The 26438-nt window shown below is 33.6% G+C and overlaps 1 protein-coding gene across 2 annotated transcripts in view; it reads right to left on the minus strand.

The window, feature by feature from the left end:
* The window catches only part of FMN2 (formin 2), a 463537-nt gene that overhangs the window by 220967 nt on the left and 216132 nt on the right, over nt 1-26438 (minus strand). Inside the window, exon 8 of one of the 2 annotated variants that reach the window (XM_074222920.1) lies at nt 2758-2819. In XM_074222920.1, coding sequence (XP_074079021.1) covers nt 2758-2819 — 62 coding nt within the window. Of the gene's footprint in view, nt 1-2757; nt 2820-23856; nt 24490-26438 lie in introns of those variants that run through there. The other variant, XM_074222919.1, reaches the window with a different exon arrangement.

A 26438-nucleotide genomic window follows, 5' to 3' on the forward strand; every position in this document is an offset into this window, starting at 1 on the left:
TACCCTTCTCCATTCCTCACTCTTCACAAGTGTTTTATTTCTGATATCATCTATCCCAAACTACCCTCCCTTTTATAAATCTCCCTTAATATTATTTTTCCCAATTTACTTTCATATAGGGTAAAACAGATTTCTATATCCAACTGAATCTGTATATATATTCATTCTTTATGAATTATGCATCATTCTTAATGAATTTATTTATGTTCAACCCCTATTCTTCCCTTCTATTATAATAGTTCTTTCATGCCTCTTTTAGTTGGGAAAATTTACCCCCATTCAACCTACCTCTTGATTCCAGTGCAATTTTCTTTCTCACCTCTTTATTTTATTTTGGGGGGTATCATCTAATCAAAGTTACCTTATATCCATATATTGTTTCTAATTTCTCCTATGGTAATAAATTTTTTAAGAGTTACAAATATTATCTTGCCAGATAGAAACATAGTTTAACCTGATTGAATTTTTTGTTTAATCTTTTTTGTTTCCTTTTTACCTTTCACCAAGTTTTCTTTGAGTCTTGTATTGAGAGATCAATTTTTTTATTCAGCTCTGTTTTTTTAATTAGCAATGATTTAAAGTCCTCTATTTTATTCCTCCCTCCCCCGAAGGCTTATATTTAGTTTTGTTGGGTGAGTGCCATTCAGTATATTATATTCCAAATCCTCCAGTTCTTTAATGTGGAAACTACCAAATCCCGTGTAATCCTGACTACAGCTTCAGATATTTGAATTGTTTCCTTTTTGGTTGCTTGCAATATTTTCTCCTTGATCTATGAAATGTGGAATTTTGTTATGATGTTCCTGGGAGTTTTCAATTTAGGATCTCTTTTAGACAATAGTCAATGAAGTCTTTCAATTTTTATTTTGCCCTCTGGGCAGTTTTCTTTGATAATTTCTTGAAGTATGTTATCTAGTTTTATTTTTATGTTTCTTTTTGTTTGATTGTTTATTATCATGGATGTCAGGTAGCTCAGTAATTCTTATACTATCTCTCCTGGATCTATTTTCTGGATCAATAGATTTTTCCACTGATAAATTATATATTTCTTCTATTTTTTCTACTTTTTTGATTTTTTCATATCTTGATGTATCATAGTTAATAAGTTCTAACTCATTCAATTTCAGTTTTTAAGGAATTATTTTAGTGAGTTTGCATACCATTTTGATCATTGGTCCTTTTGAACAAATTCTTTTTTAATGAGTTGTTTCTTAGTAAATTTTTGTATATTTTTTTCCATGCTATTGACTCTTTTGTCATCATTCTTTCTTGATTAATCTCACTTCCCCCCAAATTTTCTTCTATTTCCCCAATTTTCTTTTAAAAATTCTTTTTTAAGTTCTTCTAGGAATTCTGTTTTGGACTTGGGACCAAATTACATTTTTTTTCTTCAAGGTTTCACATGTAGCCATTTTGATATTATCATCTTTTAAATTTATGCCTTGATCTTCCCTATCATTACAGTAACTAGCAACTGTCTATAGTCAAGCTTAACTTTTTTGACCATTTTTTCCCAGCAATTTTTTTTTGGTAACTTGGTATTTTTATGAAAGTGTTGGGCTCTGGTTACTGTTGGCTTTCATTGAGTTTTAGGATATACTTTCTTGCTTTCTCTGGAGGGTAGACTCTCCTTCCTGTTTGTACTGGGGTAGGGGGAGAGAGTTCCCTGCTGACCTGACCCTCGGGAGAGGGATTAGTAGATGGTCTCCTTGGTGGGGGAGGGGGAGTCCGGCTACTAGGTTGCTATGGTAATAGAGCATTTCTGGTGGCTGACCATGGAGGAGGATCTTGTTATTGACCTGGGGGGTAGGGTCTTGTTGTATTGCTAAGGAAACAGCACTTCTCTACTATTAAGCCTCAGGGGTTTGGTCAGCACCTGGGCAAGGTTTCACTACTGGTCAGCAATGGGGTAGAGCCCTTGCTGGTGGCTTGTGCTGGGGGTGAGGTGGTAGGAGCAAGATTACCATGTTGCATATTGCTTACTTGCTGGGGGGCTGTTAGTTTGCAGGAGGGGTGGGGTGGGGGGGCTTACTGGTAGACCACCCCAGGCTTTCAAGCCCTGTCCTGGGTTCCTTGCTATGAGACTGTCTGGATGGCTGCTACTCTTGGACCTCATTGCCTTTCCAAACTAGTGAGACAGACCTTTCTTGCTGGTCTGGTAAACTGCTTTCCTGATTCTAAATCAAGTCTGGGATATTTACTAGTTGTTTAGATGGGAATTTGAAAGGGCTTCAGAGGGTTTTTCCTTCCTCCACCCTCCTCATCATTTTGATACAGGAAATCATTTAATTTTTCAACAGGGCAACTAACTTTATTTTTAAAAAATACAAAATAAGGGACAGCTAGGTGGCACAGTGGATAGAGCACTGGCCCTGGAGTCAGGAGGACCTGAGTTCAAATGTGACCTCAGATACTTAATAACTGCCTAGCTGTGTGACCTTGGGCAAGTCACTTAACCCCATTACCTTAAATTAAAAAAAAATAAATACAGAAAAAATTATTTAAAATGCCTTATTTGTATATATGCTCAATCTACTGTGTATATATATAAATATACATACAAATATTTGCAGAGATGTGCATGTATCTATATTCACATAGATAGTTATAAAGAGATAGGGAGGGAGGGAGAAAGAAAGATGTGGTTAGGAGTAAGCAAGAAGGAAAAAGAGAAAGTTAGGGACAGAGAGAGACACACATAGAGAAGGTACCTATGGGTGTGTGGGTGGGTGTATTCACATTTTTTCTACTACTCACATTTTCATAGAGGGCTTGAAGGGTTTCCAGGTCAACCACAGAATTATCCAAATTTACAACAGCTGTTTAAAAAAAGGAGATGATTTTAAGTTCATTATGAAAAGTTACATGGCCATTTAATAATACATAGCAAAATGACTTCAAAAATCTTCAAGTTTTAGTTCAACTAAATTTAAAGACTTTGGTTTACCATCCCATTCCTCTCCCCTCCCCATGGCAACAAACAATTTGATATAGTTAGTTCATGTACAATAGCATTTAACAAATTTCCATATTAGTCATGTTATGAAAGAAGATTAGAACTAAAGGGGGAGAACAATGAGTAAGAAAGAAAAAAACAGAAAAGTGAGCAGAGCATGCTTTGCTCTGCATTAAGAATCCATAGTTTCTTCTCTGGATGTGGATGGCATTTTCCATAGTATGTCTCAGGATTGTCCTAGGTCATTGAACTGCTGAGAGAAGTTGTTTCCGTCATAGTTGATCATGTCACAATGATGCTGTTAGTGTGACCAATGTTCTGGTTCTACTCACTTCATTCAGCATCAGTTCATGCAAGTCTTTCCATGCTTTTTTGAAGTCCTGTCCCTCATGATTTCTTACAGACCAGTAGTACTCCATAATAAATGGAATGACATTTAGCTTGTAATCATTACAGCCAGGGCATTCATCTATCCAGGTCATCTGACTCTAAGACCAGGACTTTTTGCATAATGACATGCTTACTTTTAAAAAATTTTCCAGCTCCTCAATCACCTGAACTGCGCTCAAACATTCACCTGAACTGAGGACTGAAATACTAGGATATTACATGATGATACATGCCTATAAATTACAAAATTTTCACACTGAGATTTAATATAAATTCCTGGCTTTGTTATTATTTTGCTATGTGACTTCTGAATTTCCCTTTTGGCCGATTCTCCCCTATAAAAGACATATAAAGACATCCTCCCCTATAAAAGAGGAAAAATACTATTCACATCTCCTGGGTGTGACACAATTAGCTAAGTTTGGAATTATAGCCAAATCTGTTTCAGTTAGCTCAAAATAGATGTCATGTTTTTTATTTCATTTTGATATATTTATTTACCAAATACACTTCTAGGCACAGACATAATCTTAGAACAAAGAATAAATCCAAGAACTGGACAGGAAATCAGTGTTGTAATCTCTAATTGTGATTACTTCATTCAGTATAAATCACGAATCCCTTAATAGTCAACTAAGTGGTAATGTGAATGCAATTCAAGATTAGAGCATAAATAGTTTGCACTCATATTTTTTTCTTCTTTGTTCCAGTGCCTTCACAAATATCATCAGTATCTGAGACAACACAATTTTAAACTATCTATCCCTAACATATCTATAAAGTAGCTTTAGCTATATCCTTATGATATGCATAAAAATAAATATTGTTCCAAATTTCACTAGAGAATCTGTTCTGTGAATGAGTTCATGGATTAGAAAGATATCAAGAAGAAATCCTAGACTTTTTAAAAGAGTAGACTAGAAGGTTATTCATTTATTTAGATCACTGCTAACTTTTAAGGACAAAAGTAATGTAGATGTTTGCACTGTTAATATGTGTATTTGGCTAATTTCTATCCAACATGGATAATGATTTTATGATTTTATATTAACTTAAAACTAAGAAAATAATGATAAATTGGATTCTATGTAAGTAGCTATTTCATTAGTTATTCTTGTGTTTTCTATTACTCATTTGCTTCATCTTTTAAAGGAGGACAAACATATCTATTACTACAGAGGGATAACTGGAGGAAAGGAGTTAATAAAATGGATATTCACAAAATTATTTCTATTTGGATTACAAAGAGATAAAATTTGAAGTCCATGGAAATAAATCAGCTGTATCCTGGAGGAAAGGGACTATGGAGGAGAAAGAGGGAATAAGCTGGAAATATCAGTCAGATAATAGTTACATGATTATTTGTTTCTAACAAGTAGAAATTAAAATAATAGTTATCAATTGCATCACTCATCTTTAATACTTTGTTCCATTTGTTTCAGTTGCAGATGTGTGCTAATCTGGTCAAAATCATTGAATTTCATGTTCTTTTCAATTAATTGTGCTATTACTAAATTAAAAGTCAAAAATCCTACTTTAGAATCTCTAGAATATAATTCATGACTTAATTTCAAGTATGCTATGATAGTTATATTCCAGAAATAACAAAAAATTTTAAAATGTCTAATAAAATGTGAATAACTTTATTTTCTCTTGTTCTCAAGGAACAGTATCATTTATACAGGAAAAAAAGTAATATCATGATATCATGAAAAGGCAGATCAGATTATGAATAGAAAGCTGAAATATTTAAAAGAGTCTCATACAAATATGGTCTACAGATATCAGCATATCATTCTTTGTATATTAGGTCTTTGTTATTATCTTGTTTTTAGAATTCATTTGCTTTAGCACCAAGAAATATGGCACATGATTCTTAATCTGACTTGGTACAATGTTAAAATCTTCCCAGGATTAGCTACAAGGCATTGTAACACTTCTGTTTGAATGTTTGTATGAGATAAGAAGATGTCTGCCTATGAGCTTTCAACAGAAAAGCTATGTGGAAAGGAAAGGATCATATTTTAAAAGCCTGTTTTAAAACAAACTTGACCAAGAAAAAAAGCACTAAAATTCAATTATCCAAAGGAACCATAAACCCACACTTGGAAAATATTGCACATCTTTTCAGTTAGAGTCACTTTCTATATCACTGAAATTCAATTGAGAATCATTATTTTTTTAAATACACTACTTTCAGAGTCTAACTAGTCCTTGATGCCAAATTCTATTTGAGTCTTCTTGTCATGATCAGTTAAACATAATATAATCCTTGTATCTGGTTCCCTTAATAATCTTTAAGTTTTTGATCCACTTTACAGTGGTCTACTTCCTTAACTCCATTCTTAGGATCTGATACTAAAATAGAGCAAGCTTGAGAATGAGAAGTCAAATGAAGAGAGGCAGATTACTTCTGCCCAAAGTCTGATTCATGCCTCTTGATCCCAGTATCATGCATTTTGTAATTCCTGCTATCTCATTCTGGCTTGAAAAAGTAAGTGATTCTCCTTTGCCCAAGAACATTATAAGTGTTCACAAAACCATCAATATAACTTGAATACATTATGAGTCAAGACAGTTACAAGTATGTTTTCATGAAAGACTAATTTCAAGTATATTAGATATATAGTTTTGAGAGTTATATCAAGATACCACATTGACAAATGCTTGTTACAATAACTGATCTGTGTAGAGAATGTTATTAGACTCCAGTAAAATGGTACATGTTTTATGTCACTTTATAAAAAGCCAGATTTGAGAAAGTATCAATAAAATCCTTAAGATCTTTTATGAGGAAATAAATATTAGAAGTATAGCACCTTAGAAGTTGAAAGAGAATTTTGATTTCAGCTAATCTATTCTCCTTTTGATGCATAAATCTCTCCTGAACATTCGTGTATGTACTAGTCATCCAGTCTGTATTACAATAACTTCTCTGTGTTCTGAGGCAGCTCATTCCATTTTGGGGGGAACTTCTAGGCCTTGTCAATAAGTATTAATGTAGCAGCTAAAAAGTGCCAGGCACTATGTTAAGCACTGGATTTACAAAGAAAGGCAAAACAATAAACAATAAACAAAAACAATCCTTACTTTCAAGCAGTACACAATCTTGGGGTAAGGAGGTAAGAGGTGGGAATTAAAACCTGTAAACAGTGATGTACAAACAGGGCATATAGAGGGCAAACTGGAGATAACTTCAGAGGCAATATTAAAGAGGCCAAAGAAGGGCTTTTGTAGAAGTTGATGTCATATGTGTTCCTGAGAGGTCTAGAATAACTGTTTTGTGTTGTTTTGTATTGATCTCGATTTTAATTAGACTTTGGGTTGTCCTATAACAAAGAGATTTATCTTTTTGGCTATGAAAAACATCTTCCAGTTATAACAAGCTTTTTATTGTCTTTACTCTTAAAATAAGAGTAAATAATTTAGGGAAAGGAGATCACATACTAGCTAATAAGGCAAATCATTAAATCAACATGGAATGGCTTTTCCGCGCTGCCCAGAAGAGGGGTCCATACGGGCGTTGTTCACGGTTTCCATCGTTACTTTCAAGGGAAACTTTCACAATGTCTGGAGCCCTGGATGTCTTGCAGATGAAGGCGGAGGATGTCCTCAAATTACTTGCTGCAGGCACCCATTAGTTGGCACCAATTTGGACTTCCAGATGGAACAGTATATCTACAAAAGGAAGAGTGACGGCATCTATATCATTAATTTGAAGAGAACTTGGGAAAAGCTTCTGCTGTCAGCTCGTGCCATTGTTGCCATTGAAAATTCAGCTGATGTTAGTGTCATCTCATCCAGGAATACTGGCCAGAGAGCTGTTCTGAAATTTGCTGCTGCCACTGGTGCCACACCTATTGCTGGACGCTTCACCCCGGGCACCTTCCCTAACCAGATCCCAGCAGCTTTCAGGGAGCCTCGCCTCTTGGTGGTCACTGATCCTCGTGCAGATCATCAGCCTTTGACTGAAGCACCATATGTTAACCTTCCAACCATTGAACTGTGCAACACAGACTCCCCACTTCGCTATGTGGACATTGCCATTCCATGTAACAACAAGGGAGCTCACTCAGTGGGTCTGATGTGGTGGATTCTGGCCCGAGAAGTCCTGCGGATGCGTGGTACAATCTCCCGTGAGCACCCATGGGAGGTCATGCCTGATCTTTACTTCTACAGAGATCCAGAGGAGATTGAAAAGGAAGAGCAGGCTGCAGCTGAGAAGGCAGTGACAAAGGAGGAATTTCAGGGTGAATGGACTGCACCTGCCTCAGAATTCACTGCTGCTCAGCCAGAGGTGGCTGATTGGTCTTAGGGCGTCCAGGTGCCATCTGTGCCCATTCAGCAGTTCCCTACTGAAGATTGGAGTGCTCAGCCAGCTACTGAGGACTGGTCTGCAGCTCCTACTGCTCAGGCTACTGAATGGGTAGGAACTACCATAGAGTGGTCCTAAGTTTTACCCAGATGCTCTAATAGTGTTGGAAAACTGCGGATAGAAAATAAACCTTGGTTTCTTAACAAAAAAAAAATCAACATGGAATGGCAGAACAATACTTCCATTGGAGTCAATTGGCCTAGTTAAATTTTTTTCTGTCAATAATATGAAAAGAATTTATCAATATCAGTGTTAATTAGGGGCGGCTAGGTGGCATAGTGGATAAAGCACCAGCCCTGGAGTCAGGAGTACCTGGCTTCAAATCCGGTCTCAGACACTTAGTAATTACCTAGCTGTGTGGCCTTGGGCATGCCACTTAACCCTGTTTGCCTTACAAAAAAAAAACACCAAAAAAATTTATCAGTGTTAATTAGAGGTTGACTAATGTCAGCTTCTAACTGATAAAGGTCATTCAGACTTCTATTTATTGCTTTTTATTTTTTAATTTTTTTTGTTTTTCAACATTCATCCAAATTCATATATATATATATATATCTGTATATATATATATATATATATATATATATATATATATACACATATATTACAAACTTTCTTTCTTTCCACCCTCTCTCTGCCCCTCAGCAGTGAACAGTCAGGTTAACATTATATGTTCATATTTTTAGTAAACATGTTTAGAGCTTAGTCATTTTAGGTATGAGTAATTAGGAATAAGGAAAAGATTCTGAAGAGTTTTTTGTTTTGTTTTGTTTTATCTTCTTCTGGATGGGCATAGTAATGTCCATGGTCAGTCTAATACAATTATCCTAGTTCTCTGAACTACTGAGAGGAGCTGCTTCCATCAAGGCTGATCATCCCACAGTGTTGTTATAAATGTATACATTGTTCTCTTGGCTCTGCTCTCTTTGCTTAGAAAGAGATCCTGTAATTTATTTCATGTTTCTCTAGAGTCCAACCATTTATAATTTCTTATAGAACAATAGTATTCCATAATATTCACATAACTTCTTTAGCCATTTCCCGATTGATGGACATCCCCTCAATTTCCAGTTCTTTGCCACTACAAAAAGAGCTTCCATGAAGATTTTGGAACATGTAGGTATTTTTCCCATTTTTATAATTTCTTCTGGATATAGGCCTAGAATTGCTGGACAAAAGAGAATGAACATTTTTATTGTTCTTTGGGCATAGTTCCATTCTCCAGAAAGGTTGAATCTTTCACAACTCCACCAGCAATGCATCAATGTCCCAATCCTCCCACAAACTCTCCAACATTGGTCATTTTCCTTTTTTCTCATCTTAGTTAATCTGATAAATGTGGGTGATATTTCATAGTTGTTTTAATTTGAATTTCTCTAATGAATAATGATTTGGAGCATTTTTTCATATGATTATAAACAGTTTTAATTTCTTCATTTGAAAACTTTGACCATTTATCAATTGGGGAATGACCTGTAACCTTATAAATTTGATGCAATTCTCTATGTATTTTAGAAATGAGATCTTTCTGCTTTCCTTCTAATGTCAACAGCATTAATTTTATTAGTGTAAAACCTTTTCAATTTAATATAGTCAAAATCACTCATTTTGCAGTTTATAATATATTCTAATTCTTGTTTGATCATAAATTTACCCCCTTTCCATAGATTTGACAGAATTTTACTTGGTCTATTAATTTATCTATGGTGTCACCCATTATGACTAAATCCTGTATCCATTTTAACCTTGTTTTGGGATAGGGTTTGAGATGTGGATTCATGCCTAGTTTTGGTCATACTATTTTCTAGTTTTCCCAATAACATTTGTCAAATGGTGAGTTCTTAACCCAGAAGCTTATGTCTTTGAGTTTGTCAAACAGTAAATTGCTCTAGTCATTTACTGTGATTTCTTTTGAACCTATCCTAATCCACTGACCCATTACTCTACTTCTTTTTTTTAAGAACACATTTGCTTTATTTTTTTTTATTTTAGGCAATGGGGTTAAGTGATTTGCCCAAGGACACACAGCTGGGTAATTATTAAGTGTTTGAGGCCTAATTTGAATTCAGGTACTCCTGACTCTAGGGCTGGTGCTCTATCCACTTCGCCACTTAACTGCCCCCATTGCTCTATTTCTTAACCAGTACCAGGAAGTTTTGATGGCCACTGCTTTATAGTATAGTTTTAGTTCTGATAAAACCTTCCTTTATGTGTTTTTTCATCAATTCCTTTGATATTCTTGACCTTTTGGTACTCTAGATGTATTTGATTGGCATGGCACTAAGTAATTTAATTTGGGTAGAATTGTCATTTTATTATATTAGCTCAACCTAACCATGAGCAATTGACATTTTCCCAATTATTTAGATCTGACTTTATTTGGGTGAGAAGTGCTTTATAAATGAAGATAATATATATTCATATAGTTTCTGGGTTTGTCTTGGGAGGTAGAGTCCCAAGTATTTAATGTTGTCTATAGGTACTTTGCATGGAATTTTTCTTTCTATCTCTAGCTCTTGGGTTTTGTTATTTAAATATAGAAATGCTGATGATTTATGTGGGTTTATTTTATATCCTCCTATTTTACTGAATTTGTTAAATGTTTCAAGGAGTTTTTAGAATTATTTTTCTCGGGTTCTCTAAATTTACTATCAAATCATCTGTAAGGAGTGAATGTTTTGCATCCTCATAGCCAATTCTGATTCCTTTTTCTTCTCTTATTGCTAAAGCTAGCATTTCTTTTCTGAGTTTATTCCCATTACACATATTATTTATTTATGTTTTAGACAGATGCTATTTATTATTTTAAGAAAAACTCCATTTATTCCTAATCTTTAATGGGACTGGATATTGAATTTTATCATAGGTTTTTTCAGCTTCTTTTGAGATAAACATATGATTTCTGTTGTTTATTCTATTGATATGTTTGATTATGTTAAGTGTTTTTCTAATATTGAACAATCCCTACCTACCTGGTATAAATCCTACCTGATCATGATTTATTATCATGGTAAAAGCATGCTGTAGTCTCATTGCTAAAATTTTATTTAAGATTTTTTTGTATCGCTATTTATTAGGGAGATTGGTCTATAATTTTCTTTGTTTTAGTTCTTCCTGGTTTAGGTATCAGCGCCATGTTGGAGTCAAAAAAATTGGCATAACTCCTTCTTCTCCTATTTTTTAAATAGATTTATGTAAAATAGGAATTATTTATTCCTCAAATGTTTGGTAGAATTCACTTGTAAAGCCATCTGGACCTGGAGACTTTCTCTTAGGAAGTTTATTGATGTTTTCTTTAATTCATTTTTCTGAAATGGGGCTATTTAAGTATTTTATTTCCTCTTCTGTTAATCTGGGAAGTTTGTATTTTTTTAAATATTCATCCATTTGACTAAGGTTATCAAATTTATTAGCATACAGTTCAGAAAGTAGCTCTGAATTATCTCTTAAATTTCCTCCTCATTGGTGGTTACTTCACCTTTTTTGTTTTTGTTACTGGTATTTTAGTTATCTTCTTTCTTTTTGAAAAATCAAAGCAAAAGTTTGCCTATTTTATTAGCTTTTTTCTAAAAAGAACTCTTAATTTTATTTATGAGAGAATGGTTTTCTTGCTTTCAGTTTTATTAATTTCTCCTTTGATTTTCAGAATTCCTAATTTGATATTTAATTGAGAATGTTTAATTTGTTATTTTTCTAGTTTTTTTAGTTGCATACCCATCTCACTGATCTTTTTCTCTATTTACAATTATAAAGTTTCCCCTCAAAATTGCCTTGACTGAATCTAATAAATTTTGGTATGATATCTCAGTTATCATCTTCTTGGATATAGTTATTGTTTCATTATTTGGTGTTTGATCCGCCCATTATTTAAGATTGCCATTTAGTTTCCAATTAGTTTTTGGTTTATCTTTCCTTGACCCTTAATTACAAATAATTTTTATTGCATCTCAATCTGAGAAGTATGTATTTATTATTTCTGCCTTTCTGCATTTGATTAAAATGCTTTTGGGACCTAGTACATGGTCAAATTTAGTATTCTAAAATCTAAGCCAAGAAAAAGATATATTCCTTTCTATCCCCATTAAGCTTTCTCCAGAGGTCTATCATATCTAAGTTTTTTTAAGATTTCATTCATCTTAACTTCCTTCTAGTTAATTTTGTGGTTAGATTTATCTAGTTCTGGAAGAGGGAGGTTGAGGTCTCCCATTATTAAAGTTTTGTTGTTTATGTCTCCTTGTAATTCACTCAGCTTTTCCTCTAGGAATTTGTATGCTGTATTACTAGGCACATACATGTTTATTAATGATATAGATTCATTACCAATGGTGCCTTTTAAGAATTTGTAGTTTCCTTCCTTATCCCTTTTAATGAGATCAATTTTTACTTTTAATTTATCTCAGATCAGGATAGCTACCCCTGATTTTTTTACTTTAGCTAAGGCATAATATCTTTTGATCCATCCTTTTACATTTGCCCAGTGTGTATATATCTCTGCTTCAAATGTATTTCTGGTAAACAACATTTTGAAAGATTCTGGTTTTTAATCCATTCAGCTATATACTTTTGTTTTATGGGACATTTCATCCCATTCACATTTACAGTTAATATTACTAATTCTGTATTTCCCTCTGTGCTAACTTTCTACATTTAGATTTTTCTCTTTCTTTTCCTCTTATTCCTTCTCATCAAAAAATTATTTCCTTTCCCCTTCAACTTTTCTTTTAAAATTTAAATTTCAGTCAATTTTCACTTATACCTTTCCTTTCCTTTTTTGTCAATCCCTTATTTCCTAATCTTTCCCTTTTCCCATTCCCCTCCTCATCTTTAGATTAGAATAGATTTTTAAACCCAAGTGGGAATGTATCTTGTTCCCTCTTTGGACCAAATCTATTGAATAGAATTTATTCATTGTTCACACTTTTCCTTCTTTCCCTCTAAAATTATAAATCTTGTGCCTCTTCACCTGGTATTATTTATCAATCAAGTACTATTAATTAGTATCATCAACTACATTTTGATTATTTGATTACTTGGTAAGTTCATATTGTTATCAAAGTATCATCACAGATGGACCACTTGATTGCTTGATAAGCTATCAAAGTCATTTTTCCCATACCCACTCCAAGGATACACATAATCCTCCTCATGAGCCAAAGTATCATCCAAAGCCACATCATTTCTTGAAATATTTTACCCCTTCTCCTAGGTCTATTTTCTCTCATACTTTGCCCCCCCACCCCCCCACCCTCCACCCCTGGTATTTAACTTCTTGTTAAGTGAAGCATGGGTTAAATCAAGTGCTAATTTAAATAAATTCAGGAATCTTAAAGGGCTCTAAGTACTAGGAAGCTCTGGAGGTTTCAGTTGAGAACTTCACAGATTATTGTAAGTTATGGGAGACACTGACTCAAGACTGCCCAGTTTATGATGCCTTCATCAGACAAAGTGCTAAGCTTTGTCAGCACAGCAGAAAAGTGGGTCAAAGAATAATGAGACACTTAAGTTTAAGACTTAAGTTTAAGACTTAAGACACTGGTAGGTCCTGTGTGAGTCTGATTGTGTTTCCTTTGTATTTGAATTGTTTTATTTTTGCTGCTTGCAGCATTCTATCTTTGATTTGAGAGTTCTGGAATTTGGCTATAACATCCCTTGGAGTTTTTATCCTAAAAACTCCTCCTGGAGAAGTTCTGTGTATTCTTTCAATCATTATATTGTTTTCTTGTTCTAACAGATTTGGATAGTTTTCCCTAATAATTTCCTGCATGACTTTTTCCAGTTTTCTAGTAATCCAGTGATTCATAGATTGTCTCTCCTGGATCTATTTTCCAGGTCATTTGTTCTTCTTAAAAGGTACTTTATGTTTTCTTCAATTTTTACAGTTTCTTAAATTTTCTTTATGGAAGATTGTAGTCTCATAGATTCATTGGTTTCTAGTTATTCGATTCTAATTTTTAGACTTTTATTTATTTCAATTACCTTTTGTGTTTCCTTTTTAAAGGTGTTGAATTCTGTGGTCAATTTTGCATAATTTTCTTGCATGACTCATTTCTTTTTCCCATTTTTCATTTTCCTCTCTTCTTTGGTTTTTGAATTCTTTTTGAAGTTCTTCAATAAGCTTTTGGATTTAAGTCCAATTCATAGACTATTTTGAGTCTTTCCCTGTGAATGATAATTATAAAACTCAAAATAAATAGAATCCTTCTTAAAAAGAAGCAAAGAAAGAAAAAAAAATGATTTTTCACTGATTTTTTCTTCAGATATGGAATTGTTGTCATAACTACTTTACAGACAAAGATGACAATACTCTCCTTTAGCTCACAAAACTCTTTGAGGTTTTGTTCAGGGAGTATAGATCCAGGTTTTTCTTTTTCTGGGACTAGGGTCCAATCCCTGTCTTGTCATTGGCCAAGATGTTGTCTATGCAGGCCAGGCCTTCCCTTTGCAGAGGTTTGTTTCCTCCTTTATGTCCAAGTTCTGACTTTGCAGAAGTTTTTTTCCTGACCCAGGCCTGTCTTTTACCTCAGTGTCCCCAGGGTTCAAACTTTGTTTGGAGTTGTTATCTAGCTGCTTGACCTCTTCTGTTGCCTAGCTGCTGGGACCTGGATTGCATTGTGGCTAAGTGCTTCCTGCTGGCTTTCCCTCTCTCCCACATCCCAGGCTTTATTTCTTCTTTTCCCCTGAAGAGCCAGGCCTTCACTGAAGATCATCCATGACGTGTACTGTTGAAAATTTCTTTGAATCTTCTCTTTTTCTTGGTGGAGATCTGTAGTTTGAATGTCAGAGAAGAGGCTTCATTTATCTTTGGTAAGGAAAAGCTCTGGGAGCATGTTAGTTCCATGCTGACATCTTGGCTTTGCCCTGTCTCTCAGGCTTTTAAGACATTTCTAAAATGTCCCTGACTTGAGTGTAGAGCCCCTCTCTAAGGAAACTGCAACTCCCTGCAGAATTCATTCACAACCAGTCTACCAAATGCACATACTATCCTCCAACCTTGTCTATTTCTTATGTAGAGTTTCCAAATACACCTAAGATAAACAAACTAGAGAATAGACTTTTGTTCTCTTCCTTGCTTCTGCAAGTATATATAGATATATTTGTAAAACTTTTTAAGGATAAGAAATGTGTTTCTATTTCGTTTGTATCATTCTTAACTGATAGAATTCTCCAAACATTAGGCATGCAAAAAAAAGTTAATTGGCAATTCAATCAATAGAAAGATACATGCACACATTTTAGTATAAAAATAAAAACTTCCCATCTCACCATACCTTTTCCATCTCTATTCAATATTTGTCACATTAGAAATCAGTTTGGATTTTAGGAATTTCAACCTTCATATGGGTCTTTCTTCTACACAAATGAAATACTCAGAGTAATTTTTTGTTTCTTTGCCTCTTTTTAAGAAGGATTTTATTTATTTTGAGTTTCACAATTATTCCTCCATTCTTGCTTCCCTCCCCCATCCCCTACAGAAGGCATTCTGTTAGACTTTACATTAGTTCCATGGTATACATTGATCTCAGTGGAATGTGATGACAGAGAAATCATATCCTTAGGGAAGAAAAATAAAGTATGAGATAGTAAAATTATATAATAATATAAAGGGTTTTTTTTTTTGCTAATTTGACAGTAATAGTCTTTGGTCTTTGTTCAAAGTCCAAAATTCCTTCTCTAGATACAGATGATATTCTCCATTGCAGATGGCCCAAAATTGTCCCTGGTTGTTGCACTGAAGGGATAAGCAAGTCCATCAAGGTTGATCATCACCCCCATGTTGCTGTCAGGGTGTACAATGTTTTCCTGGTTCTGCTCATCTTGCTCAGCATCAGTTCATGCAGATCCTTCCATGCTTCCCTGAATTCCCATCCCTCCTGGTTTCTAATAGAACAATAGTGTTCCATGACATATATATACCACAGTTTGTCAAGCCATTCCTCAAGTGAAGGACATTCACTTAATTTCCAATTTTTTGACACCACAAACAGGGCTGCTATAAATATTCTTGTACAAGTGCACATCAGAGTAATTTTAAAAGAATGCTGGCTCTTTTAAAAAAAAACACATATAGTATAAAGAACATAAGTCTGTGTAGTAGACATACAAATTCTAGTGATAACTCTGCCACAAACTAGTTATCTAGTTTGGGGCAATTTATTTACCCTCTTTGAACCTAAGTTTTTTGGTTTGATTCTTTATTTGTTTTTTTCTGCATATAATGAGATTTTTGGACAAAATGACCTTTCACAATTTTATCTCTAACTTCTAACATTCTGCAAGTCTCACATAGTTCCATGCTAATAATTCTCTGTAATGCAGTTAAGTTTCAACATTTCAACCTGTGAGTGTTAAATGCACATACACACACACACACACACACACACACACACACACAAATATCCTTCAGTTTATGAAATCCAGTTCCATTCTCTTTTTAACAGATCTAACTAGCCATCCCAATTATTTCACTACAGCAGAATTTTGATGTGAGTAATGTTAGAAATTATATCCCAAGTCTTCTAGAATGAAAAGAAAAAAATCAAAGCTTAAAATCATTGGATGATTTAGAAAATAAAAAGAAGTGCAAAAAATCCACTACAAGAAATAAGGAAACATCACTCCTGAATCCTCCCCTTTTTTCCCTTATATTTTAAATTATTTTTATCTTGTTCTAGTGAATGGTGTTGATATTAGAAAGACTGAGTTAAGAAAACATGAAGGAAAATTCAGTTTAACAACCTTATTAACAACCTACTATGAACAAGGAAAGTGGACATTGGATACAAAGACAAAATGAAAACTGCATCCTCACTTCAAGCTGTTTTTATTTTTTTGTTTAAGTAGAAGAATAATAGAAACAAAGTCAATAATAGAAACAGAGTATATAACTAGAATGATAAAATCCCTATTTTCAGGAGAAAAAATGAAGAAAGTATCTGGTATTGGATTAATGTCTTCCTATTTATACTAGAAAACATTGAGGTTCTTTTCAGCAAAATGATTTAAAAATTCTTCTAATTATCACTTTCATAATATTAATTATAAACAGCTCAATAAAGTATTTCTATGGACCAGAAATAATGACATAATAATATCATTATTAACAATTGTAATTTGAACTCAGAACTACAGGATTCCAGACTCAGTGTTCTATACTCTGAATGACCTAACTGCCAATACATAAAAGACTGAGATGAATTTGAAGTTTATTTGGCTGGTGTAGGTGTTTCCTCGAATGGAAATTCTCTGAGGGGACTTATCAATTGAATTAGGAAGTCCTAGGGATCAAAGTATTTACCCCTGAATAGATCCCTGAACAGGAGGTGAAAAAATAGTACTGTGAGGAACTGTTGCAACCTTCCCCAGTTCTTAAAAGAATAAAATAAAACATAACAAAATAAACAAAATATATTTAAATTTGTCAAAATATTAAAAAACAAATTTGAGTTATAGTAATATTACTAATAGTAGTTATAAATTAAATGGTGAACTATTTGCAATGACTAATGAATGTGATATGAAAATATGATTTCTATTGGTTACAAAGTTACAGATACTGTTAATATTACTACGATTAGTTAACTATATCCATAATTTCAAAAAAATCAATAATCTGTTAGAGGATAGTAAAAAAGATTTTTCCTCATCCAAGTTGACAGACTCTGAAACCCATTAACTTAGAGGTAGACAAATAGTTGGATGACTTTTCTCTAACAGAAGACTTAGACTTGTTCTACATGGAAATTATTTTTAAAAATTTCCCTCATTTTATCCTTCCCTTTACTTAAACTGCTTGGCCTTCAGAAAAATCATTTTTATAAGCTTTGTTTTTAAAGGTATTGATTACCTGTCATTGCTATCCTTCCTCAGCATATACCCATCCTATCTTTGCTACCCATTCCACCTGATTCTTCTAGACAAACATCTTCCAAATCAATGTTTACTAATTTTCTCCATCATATTTCACCCCAGACATTTTTTTTATCTTTTTCAAAAAACTCTGGTCCAGCCATGTTCATCAGAAAAATGTTAAGAGCAGAATTTGGGTATTTATGATTATTTTGGTAATAGCACAGTGCTATGGATATATTACTTTAGCAATATTTATTGACTAATGGAAATAGTCTATACCTGTCAATGGAATGGAAAATGGTTTGAGGAGATTTGAATTATAAAGATGATTTCATCTTGCAAAATGATAGTTCCTGGAGATCATGGAATTCAGCCAAATGGGAAATGATTATGTGAAATTCCTGAGGGCCTTTCTCAATCCCAGGGTCTGGGAGGAGTTCCCATATGTTTAATACCTACCCTTTCCAGGGAGAGGAAGGCCACTGAGGAGGTATGAGTTTAAAAAATGATAATATCTTCCAAAATGGTGAGTTTCTGGAAATTATGAAATCCAGGTGGGAAATAGTGACAATACTGTCAACTTAGTTAAGTTAGCAGTGATAGTAGCTAGCCGTAAAACAGGCACAATGTGGATCATCCCTGGTCCTACATATGAAGTAAAGTAGCAAAATCTTAAAAGATAAAGGACAGCTAAATATTAGCAAAGACTGAAAAAAATATCCTCTGAACTAGAACAATAAAGCAACCAAGTTACATTGTTAATAACAGTGAATTAAGAACTTGAGGGAGAATTTTCCAAAGTAAAGGGTCTCCTTTTCTTGAGCTGAAATTTGTCTTGCATGTAAATGGGCAATTGTTACTCATTTAAAGGAATCCATAATTAGCCTGCCATTAAGAAAATAAAAAGAGTAGAAATAGGTAGAAGTTCTCACAAATGTGGTTGAAATTCAATTAGAAAGTGGAAATTTTTGTTTAAGGAATGTCACTATGCAATTTGGTCATAATAGAGTGCAATTTCATTAACTATTGCCTTCCTTTATAATGAGACTGATAAGGTTAATTCTTACCTGAAAATATGCACACCTATGAATTTGATTAAAATATATTTTAAAATCATAAAATGATTTTATGATAAAATTTTGCTTAATAATTTAAGTTTCGAACAATTTTTAAAAATTGTTTCAACTGAATATTTCCATCAAAAGTTATATTGAAAGTTCTATAATAAAACCAACAAAGAATTGGTACCCCCATTCATCATAGTTTAACATTTTAGCCTTTGAATTCAAAAGGAAAACAATGGCTGCATTCCTTTTAAATTCTTATCATTAAGTATAAACATATGCATATACACATACATGCTTGGAAAAAATTTTGCTGTGGATACTGAGGCATGTAACCATATTTACTCCTCTGATATAAATATACAGCAATTTTTTAAAATTATTTTGAAACAACTGAAGAATTAAACAGATACGATATCCTTCAATATGTCAAGGATCAGTGTTTTCCTTGGTTGCTATAAATTTCTCATTCTACTGGTGCACGCTGAAATTAATTAACAAATATTGGCTGTGGCCAAAGAATTCATCACCCTCCAACCACCTAAATGATTTAACTTTTCACAAATTTAGTAATGCAGATCCTTCCTTGATAAACATATAATCTGTCATAGGAATATGCAAGAGAATTATAAACTGAGGTCAAAATGGGGTTCTAAAAATTGAGAGAAAGCTCATTCCTTATTATACTGGAAATCTTAGTACTTGAGGGAGATATAATTTGGTTACTCTAAATATAGTTAAGTTAATGTGCTTAAACTCTCACCAATGCAATCTCATCTTTCCCACTCATGAAATGATATCATTTAAAAAAGGTCACCTACTTCATGATGAGTAGGTCTGTGATTAGCCAAGCTTACATGCATCCAATCCCCAAGGTGATACTTGAAGTCTTTCAAATAGAAACTTTTTAGAGCTTATATCCCATTGTAATTGTCTTTAATAATGGTTTATCACAGGGAAGCTAGGTGGTGCAATGAATCAAACTTGTAGTTGAGAATAATTGAGTTCAAATCTGGTCTCAAATTCTAGGTGTGATATTTTGTTCAAGTCACTGAACCCTAAATGCATTTTTTAAACTGTATTATCACCTTTAAACCACAACGAGTCCTTCTATTCCTGACCACATCTTTTTTTTCTTTCTATAGCAAGTCTTCCTAACCTTGTATCTGTGAGATATCTTCGTTGATAGAGATAGAGATACATGATATAAATATGGGATATCTGATATGCATATAAGTATATAGATACATGATATATAATACAGATGTAGCTGATAAAGCTATAGACATAAGAAAGAAATAGCTAGAGATAGTTTCAAGCCCAGATACAGAGATGGATAGATGGACAGATAGATGTGTATTTAATAGTATTTGCTTTCTTTTGAGATTCTGTGGATTTTATTTTTTCATTTAAAAATATTCTCAGAAGAGATCCATAGGTCACTAGTCTATCAAAAGAATTCATGACACAGATTCCAAAATTCTACTCTATAGAGAAGTAGATACTATTAAAGAAGAGATCTCAAGGATAAGATTTTCAACATAAATATTAAAATGACTTGGTATTTAAAGATGTTTTAAAAATATGATAATGGATGATAGAGAATATAGGGGAAAGTGGGGGCAGGATGAGTAGGATTAGAAAGATAATGTTAGCTGACCATTTATATGGATCTTCAAGATTTGCAAAATACTTTCTGTGAAATATCTCATTTGATCCTTTCAGTAGCTCTATAAGTTATTATACTCATTTTATGGCTGAGGAAAAAATGAGACTAAGAAATATCAAGGTCTGCCCAAACTCAAAAAGATAGTATTCAAGGCAGGCTCCAAAACTAATAAGGTATCTGTTATACTATGCTTCCAAGTAATAATAAGTATCTGGTGCTTAATCCTTTAAGGGACAATCAAACTGAAGAAACATATTATTTACTGTCAGTCTTTTTCCTCCCAAGGTTCTTAATTCTTTTTTTTTTTTTTTTTTGGCAAAGCAATGGGGTTGAGTGACATGCCCAAAGTTATACAGATAGGTAATATTAAGTGCCTGAGGCCACATTTGAACCCAGGTCTTCCTGACTCCAGAACTGGTGCTCTATCCACTGGGCCACTTATCTGTCCCTCTAAGGCTCTTAATTCTTAAGCTAAGACTTCTTGATTAGTTAGTTTCTGATCCTGGCTTTTCAATATCATCATCATAATCATCTTCATTATATTTTTTCGCTCTTTGAGGTTCACAAAACACTTCATACATGTCATCTCATTTGATTTTCACATTAAGTTTTTATGATGGGTGTTAACTTTATTACCATTTTTAAACATGGTGAAACTAAGACGCAGAAAGGCTAAGTGACATGCCTAAGACCATTCAACTACTTTCTATAAAAAGTGATAATGGCTTTCACTCATGTCTCCCATTTAATCTGTATCTGAAAGGGAGTTTTCCATAGCAGTGAAATCACAGACCCAGTCCTTTTCCTAATACCCTGTTTCTCTTCACTGATACCCATCCCCCACTAAATTCTGAGTCCAAGATTGTGTTTGCCAAATCTAAGATTTCTATATCCCTGCCTTTGGTTTCCATTCCTTCTTACCTAGAGCTTCTATGTGCTGGTTTCTTCAATACTAAGAATGTTAAAGTTGATATGGTTCAGTTTTTTCAAGTAATGTCTAGTCAATCATTATGGGACAAGTATTCAGGATATCATCAATTAAATTTTGTTAAAAATCTAAAAACTGTCATATTTGGAACCCTCTACCTTCTGACAGCCTCTCTGCTATTGCCACTGTAGAAGTGGAAGGGGATAAAACAACTAAGTTTCAGTTTGAGTTTTTCCTTGTTTCATGGGACCCAGGGCCAAAGAATTCAATGCCAAGTGGTTAGATAACTAGTAAGAAACCTCTCATCATGTAAGTCAAATATCTTCAAGGGAATCATCAGGGGAAATTGGCATTAGAATTTTCATATTTGTAGAAGGCTTGTAGTTATAGAGAGACTTATTTTATCTCAACAGAAATGGAAAACTTCCTAAGGATTAGAGTTGTCCAAAACTGAAAGTTACCTTCATTTAATATATTAATCATTTATTCAGCAACTATTAAGAGCCAGAAACTGATCTAGTTCCTGTGGAGGCAAAAATGAAAAGGAATTTTTTTTCAGTTTTAAATGAGTTTATTTACATTCTCTTAGGAAAGCAGAATTTACATATGGAAGTACAAATTAAATATAATCAAAGGAAAGCCCAGGTAATTTGGGAATGACAGAGACCCTAACAAATAGAAGAAGGGATCAATCCCATAAAGAAGGTGGATTTTGAATTTTGCTTTGAAGAAAACCTGAGATTCTAAAAGGTAGAGATAGAAAGAAGCAGCATTTCAGGTATGGGGAAAGTTTACACAAAGGTTCAGAAGTGGACCTTGATCATTAGACAATTATTATTCACCAAGTCACTATGGTATAGTATCATTAAATTTCTTTAGAAATTGAAGAAAATATATCATAGAGAGGAGGTAAATTAGTCTGTCTCAAGTTGCACAATATTTTTGGAAGAATCTCATTTCTAGATTTGTAAATCTATCCATGTTGCTACAATTTTCTAGAGAAGAGGCTCTTTTCATACTGAATAAAATCCTACTCCTGGCTTGTTCCTTAAAGAATATATAAAATTTTGATTGGAGGAAAAGTAGGAATGGTCATTTCAGGAATGTAGAATTGAATGATCAAAACATAAAAACAAAATACAAAGTGAAGATGAATTTTGAGAAAAGTATCAGTCTAAGTAGAGCTGAAGGTTTATGCTAAGGCAGTAGTAGCAGGAGATAAAGTTAAAAAATAGTTTCCTATCAAACTGGGGCAATTCTTGAATGCCACCTAATGAATCTGACTCCTAGAAAATCTGAAAATTTTTAATCAAAGCAGTTATTAAACTAGACAAATCTGTTGATGGTATGCAGCAGAATGACTTGGAAATCAGTCGATCTATAAACAATTTATTAAGTGCCCTTTTTAGGTCAGAAACTTTGGGAATACAAAGACAAACAAAAGCCTGTCCTTGTTCTCAGTCTAATGGGGGAGACAACATGTAAACAACAGGAACAGGGAAATCAGCATAGAAGCTATTTCTGTATTCCTGTTAAGAAGCAATGAAATAGACAAAAATATATTGGTCTGCAACTAGGTAGGAAACCATCATATTCACCCATCAGCATGTACTACAAATGCATAAAGTGCTAGAACCCAAATTGATTAGGAGTTGGAAAACACAATGGGTTTCACCTGGGAAAATCCAATGTGTTTACTGACTACAAACTACACGCCACTAAAGTACATCACTAAAATATCAATGTTCTCTCATTGATGCCATATTATTCTCCTGCTCAAGAATAAAACTCTTCTATTTGACATGAGTCTTGGATGATTTGGTTCTAGCCTTCCTCTCCAAGCTGATTCCATTTTCATTTCAATCTCAATACCACACTCTTTTTATGGACAAATTGGGCTACTTGTCAATCTCTATTTACTACAGAGAGTGCTGTGTGTGTGTGTGTGTGTGTGTGTGTGTGTGTATGTCTATGTGTTGCATACATGCACAGAAGAGAGAGAGACAGAGGGAAGGGGAAGGGAGAGAAGTGGAAGGAAAGTGAATTAACTGAAGAGCAAGTAACTTAGGAAAAATGGAAGCTAGTCTATTAGAGATAGTACCAATAGTGCCAAAGGTTCTAATTCTTGATTTCACCAGTAACTAGTGATCCCTCCCTCAAATATTTTGCATTAATTTTGTGTCTAAACTCATATCTTGAATACAGAAGATACTCCATAAATACCTGTTTGAATTGGCTTGCTAATTTTCAAAGTTTGGATAATGTTATATTGGGGAAGTACAGTAAGAAGAAAGTACTTCCTAGATTTTCACATTCACTTTAATATTTCAATTTATAGAAGAACCAGGATTACACATAAATGCTTTAGGCAGTATTAATATTTTTTCTGATACTTATAAGGTATATTTGTATTCCTAGTTTGATATATTAAATGTGCTAGAAAGATAATTTAATTTTAAAATAGTCAATAATTAAGTTATTTCACTGCATCATAAAGGTTCTCCTCTACTCTAGTGACATTCAACTATTTCTCACTGGTGAATTTTAACTTTATTTTCTGAAAGTAAGAGTACAATGAAATGCCCAATAATATATCTTTCATGCTTAAATTACACCACGAAAGGCTTTCTTATAGAAAACAGTTGGTACACATTCCATCACTGGTACATCTCAAGTACACATGTTCCTACAAGTCTGTGGACATAAGTTACTGATTAAGTCAGTAGGCTGCATACACCTATGGGCTTCCTTTATGAAACTGGTGCAAGTTAAATTGTTAAAGAACAAATAAGTTTTGTTTGAGTCAGTATGTCGCCTTCTTGTCTAGGCAGAAAAAAATGGAGACTGAGACTGTAATCCTTTCAGAATAAAATCCTTAAATACAAACATGATTGCCATTGTAGACTGTTTAATCTAGTGATATTGTATTTCATTTCTGTTTTTGGAGAGGTTTGTTGATTTGACTATTAGGAGTACTGCTCTGTGCTTATCTCAACTGTTTAGATAAGATTTATTAGAGTTTGGCAGGTGACAAAATCTTGGGTGTGGAATAAGGGAGGGGAAAGAAAAGGCTGGCTCCTTTCCAAATTATGTTTACTTTAAATTTATTGCATAGATGAGTAAATAGTTTCTAACAACATACTTTGTGTAAAACATCCACTGTCTCATATTTTTAGTAAACTGGCACTGTTAGAGTTTCCTTTCTTGGGCATACATACTTCACCTTCTTTCTTGAGTAAATAATGATCAGAAGTTCTCCTATAACAAAAAGGAAAAGCAAATTCCCTTGAATGTATGTAAGCTAAGTTTGAGCTCATGTTTTGACATTGCTTTCTAGCATGCACACTATACTATGAGGTTACATTTGAATGAACGTACATTGCTTTATTTTTTATGAATAGATTTTTCACTAAAATTTTCAATAGAATTTGGCTCTGGTAAAACATTTTTCAATTGACCACTTTTTTTTTCCCTAAATCCATTCTATTACATACAGATTTAATAGAATTTGAAGCTCCATATGCAAAAATCCAAAATTAAAGATTAAAAAAATAACAAAAAACTAAGATGTTAATCATTCACATGAAGAAACAATTATTAAGAGGCTTTGACTAAATATTCATTTAAATAAGCTAACTCACTGCATAATGGGGAAAAATGTCATTTGTATACACAAATAAATATATATATATATACATATATATAAATAATATAAATTAGAAATAGAAATAGAAACAGAAACAGAAATACGTGACTATTAACTATAAAGGAAACTCTTTTCCCTTATTCCCTAAGAATATCAAATAACTTTCCCTTCTAGGTCTTTATTTCTTTGGGGATCTAATCCTTTTACATTACTCACAAGGCCACTGAAAGGATAGGTCTGGATAGCTCCCTTGGTATACATTGTTCCTTGCTGGGCTCCTTTCTTTATGATGATCTAGGTCAAGGTACTTGGATTTTCTCTTCTAACTTTGGTCAAATATCTGTGGTCCATTGATCCTTAGTATCTATTAATTCCCTAAAGCACTATTCCCTCTAATACCAAGGATAAGTGCAACAATCCTGTTTCTCCCCCACTGAGGAGCTCCTGACAAAACAGTATGTCCATCTGTCACCAAGTCCATAATGCACATGTTCACCACAGGGGAGATACGAATATACAAGTTACTTGCCACTTGCACAGTGGCTCCTTCTTTCTTCTTCATGGATTATAATGATCTCTACTCTTGCATCTGAATAGATTTTTTCAATTGGTAAGAAGCAGGGAATGGGGAGGAGGATTATTTCTAATTTATTTCTCAGGACTAACCAGGGCTTTCATTTGATCATGCTTTACAGTAAACGATATCATATACATACCATTTACAATAACTAAATCTATCAAATAGTATATGAATGGAATTCTAACAAAATTCAGTTACCCTCAGTAAATATCTATTGAAAAATCACATATTGCAAGGCAATGTGTTAGCCTAAGGATATGGATAGCAAGTTCAAACAGTCCTTATGATTAGGAGTTTCCATTGAAACACCACATCAACTCAGATAAGTAAATTCAATATATTATGAAAAGGAAGACAATGTAAACAAGGGGAAGGTGTAATGTTGGGGTGGACTGTCAAAGGTTTTAAATAGGAAGTTATTCCTGAGCTGAGAGGGCACAGGAAACAAGATTCTAAGCATCACTGCTAGGATGGGAGTACATTCCACATATAAGTAGCAATCTATATGATGCAAAGGAATAAAAATAGGAAATGGAAGTTAGTTTCAAGGATGAGTATGAGTGAAATATAGAGAACATGAAGGGGATATAACAACATGAAGGGGGAAAAAGAAAAGTTAGATGTGGGCAGATTATAGAGGGTGTCAAATTTCAGTGTAGGGATCTTATATTTTATCAAAGAGTCAATACAAGGTCACTAAATCTTTTGAGCAGGTAAGTTATATGGTCAGTTATATGTAGTCTAGTATTGTAAATTTGTGAGTTATGTGGAAAATGGACAAGAGAATGGACTAGAAGTAGAAACTTTTATTAGGAAGCGATTGAAATAGCCTTAATTGAATGAATTAAAATAAATCAAATGAAGAGGGCTTTGATTAAGGTATGAACTAAGTGGAGAGAAACAAACAAATGAAAAATATGCTGTGGAAGCAAAATTGATAGTGAGTGCCAAGCTTTTCGGTATTTCACAGACTTAAAGATC

The sequence above is a fragment of the Macrotis lagotis genome, chromosome 2, assembly GCF_037893015.1.
Source record: "Macrotis lagotis isolate mMagLag1 chromosome 2, bilby.v1.9.chrom.fasta, whole genome shotgun sequence".
Lineage (NCBI taxonomy): Eukaryota > Metazoa > Chordata > Mammalia > Peramelemorphia > Peramelidae > Macrotis > Macrotis lagotis.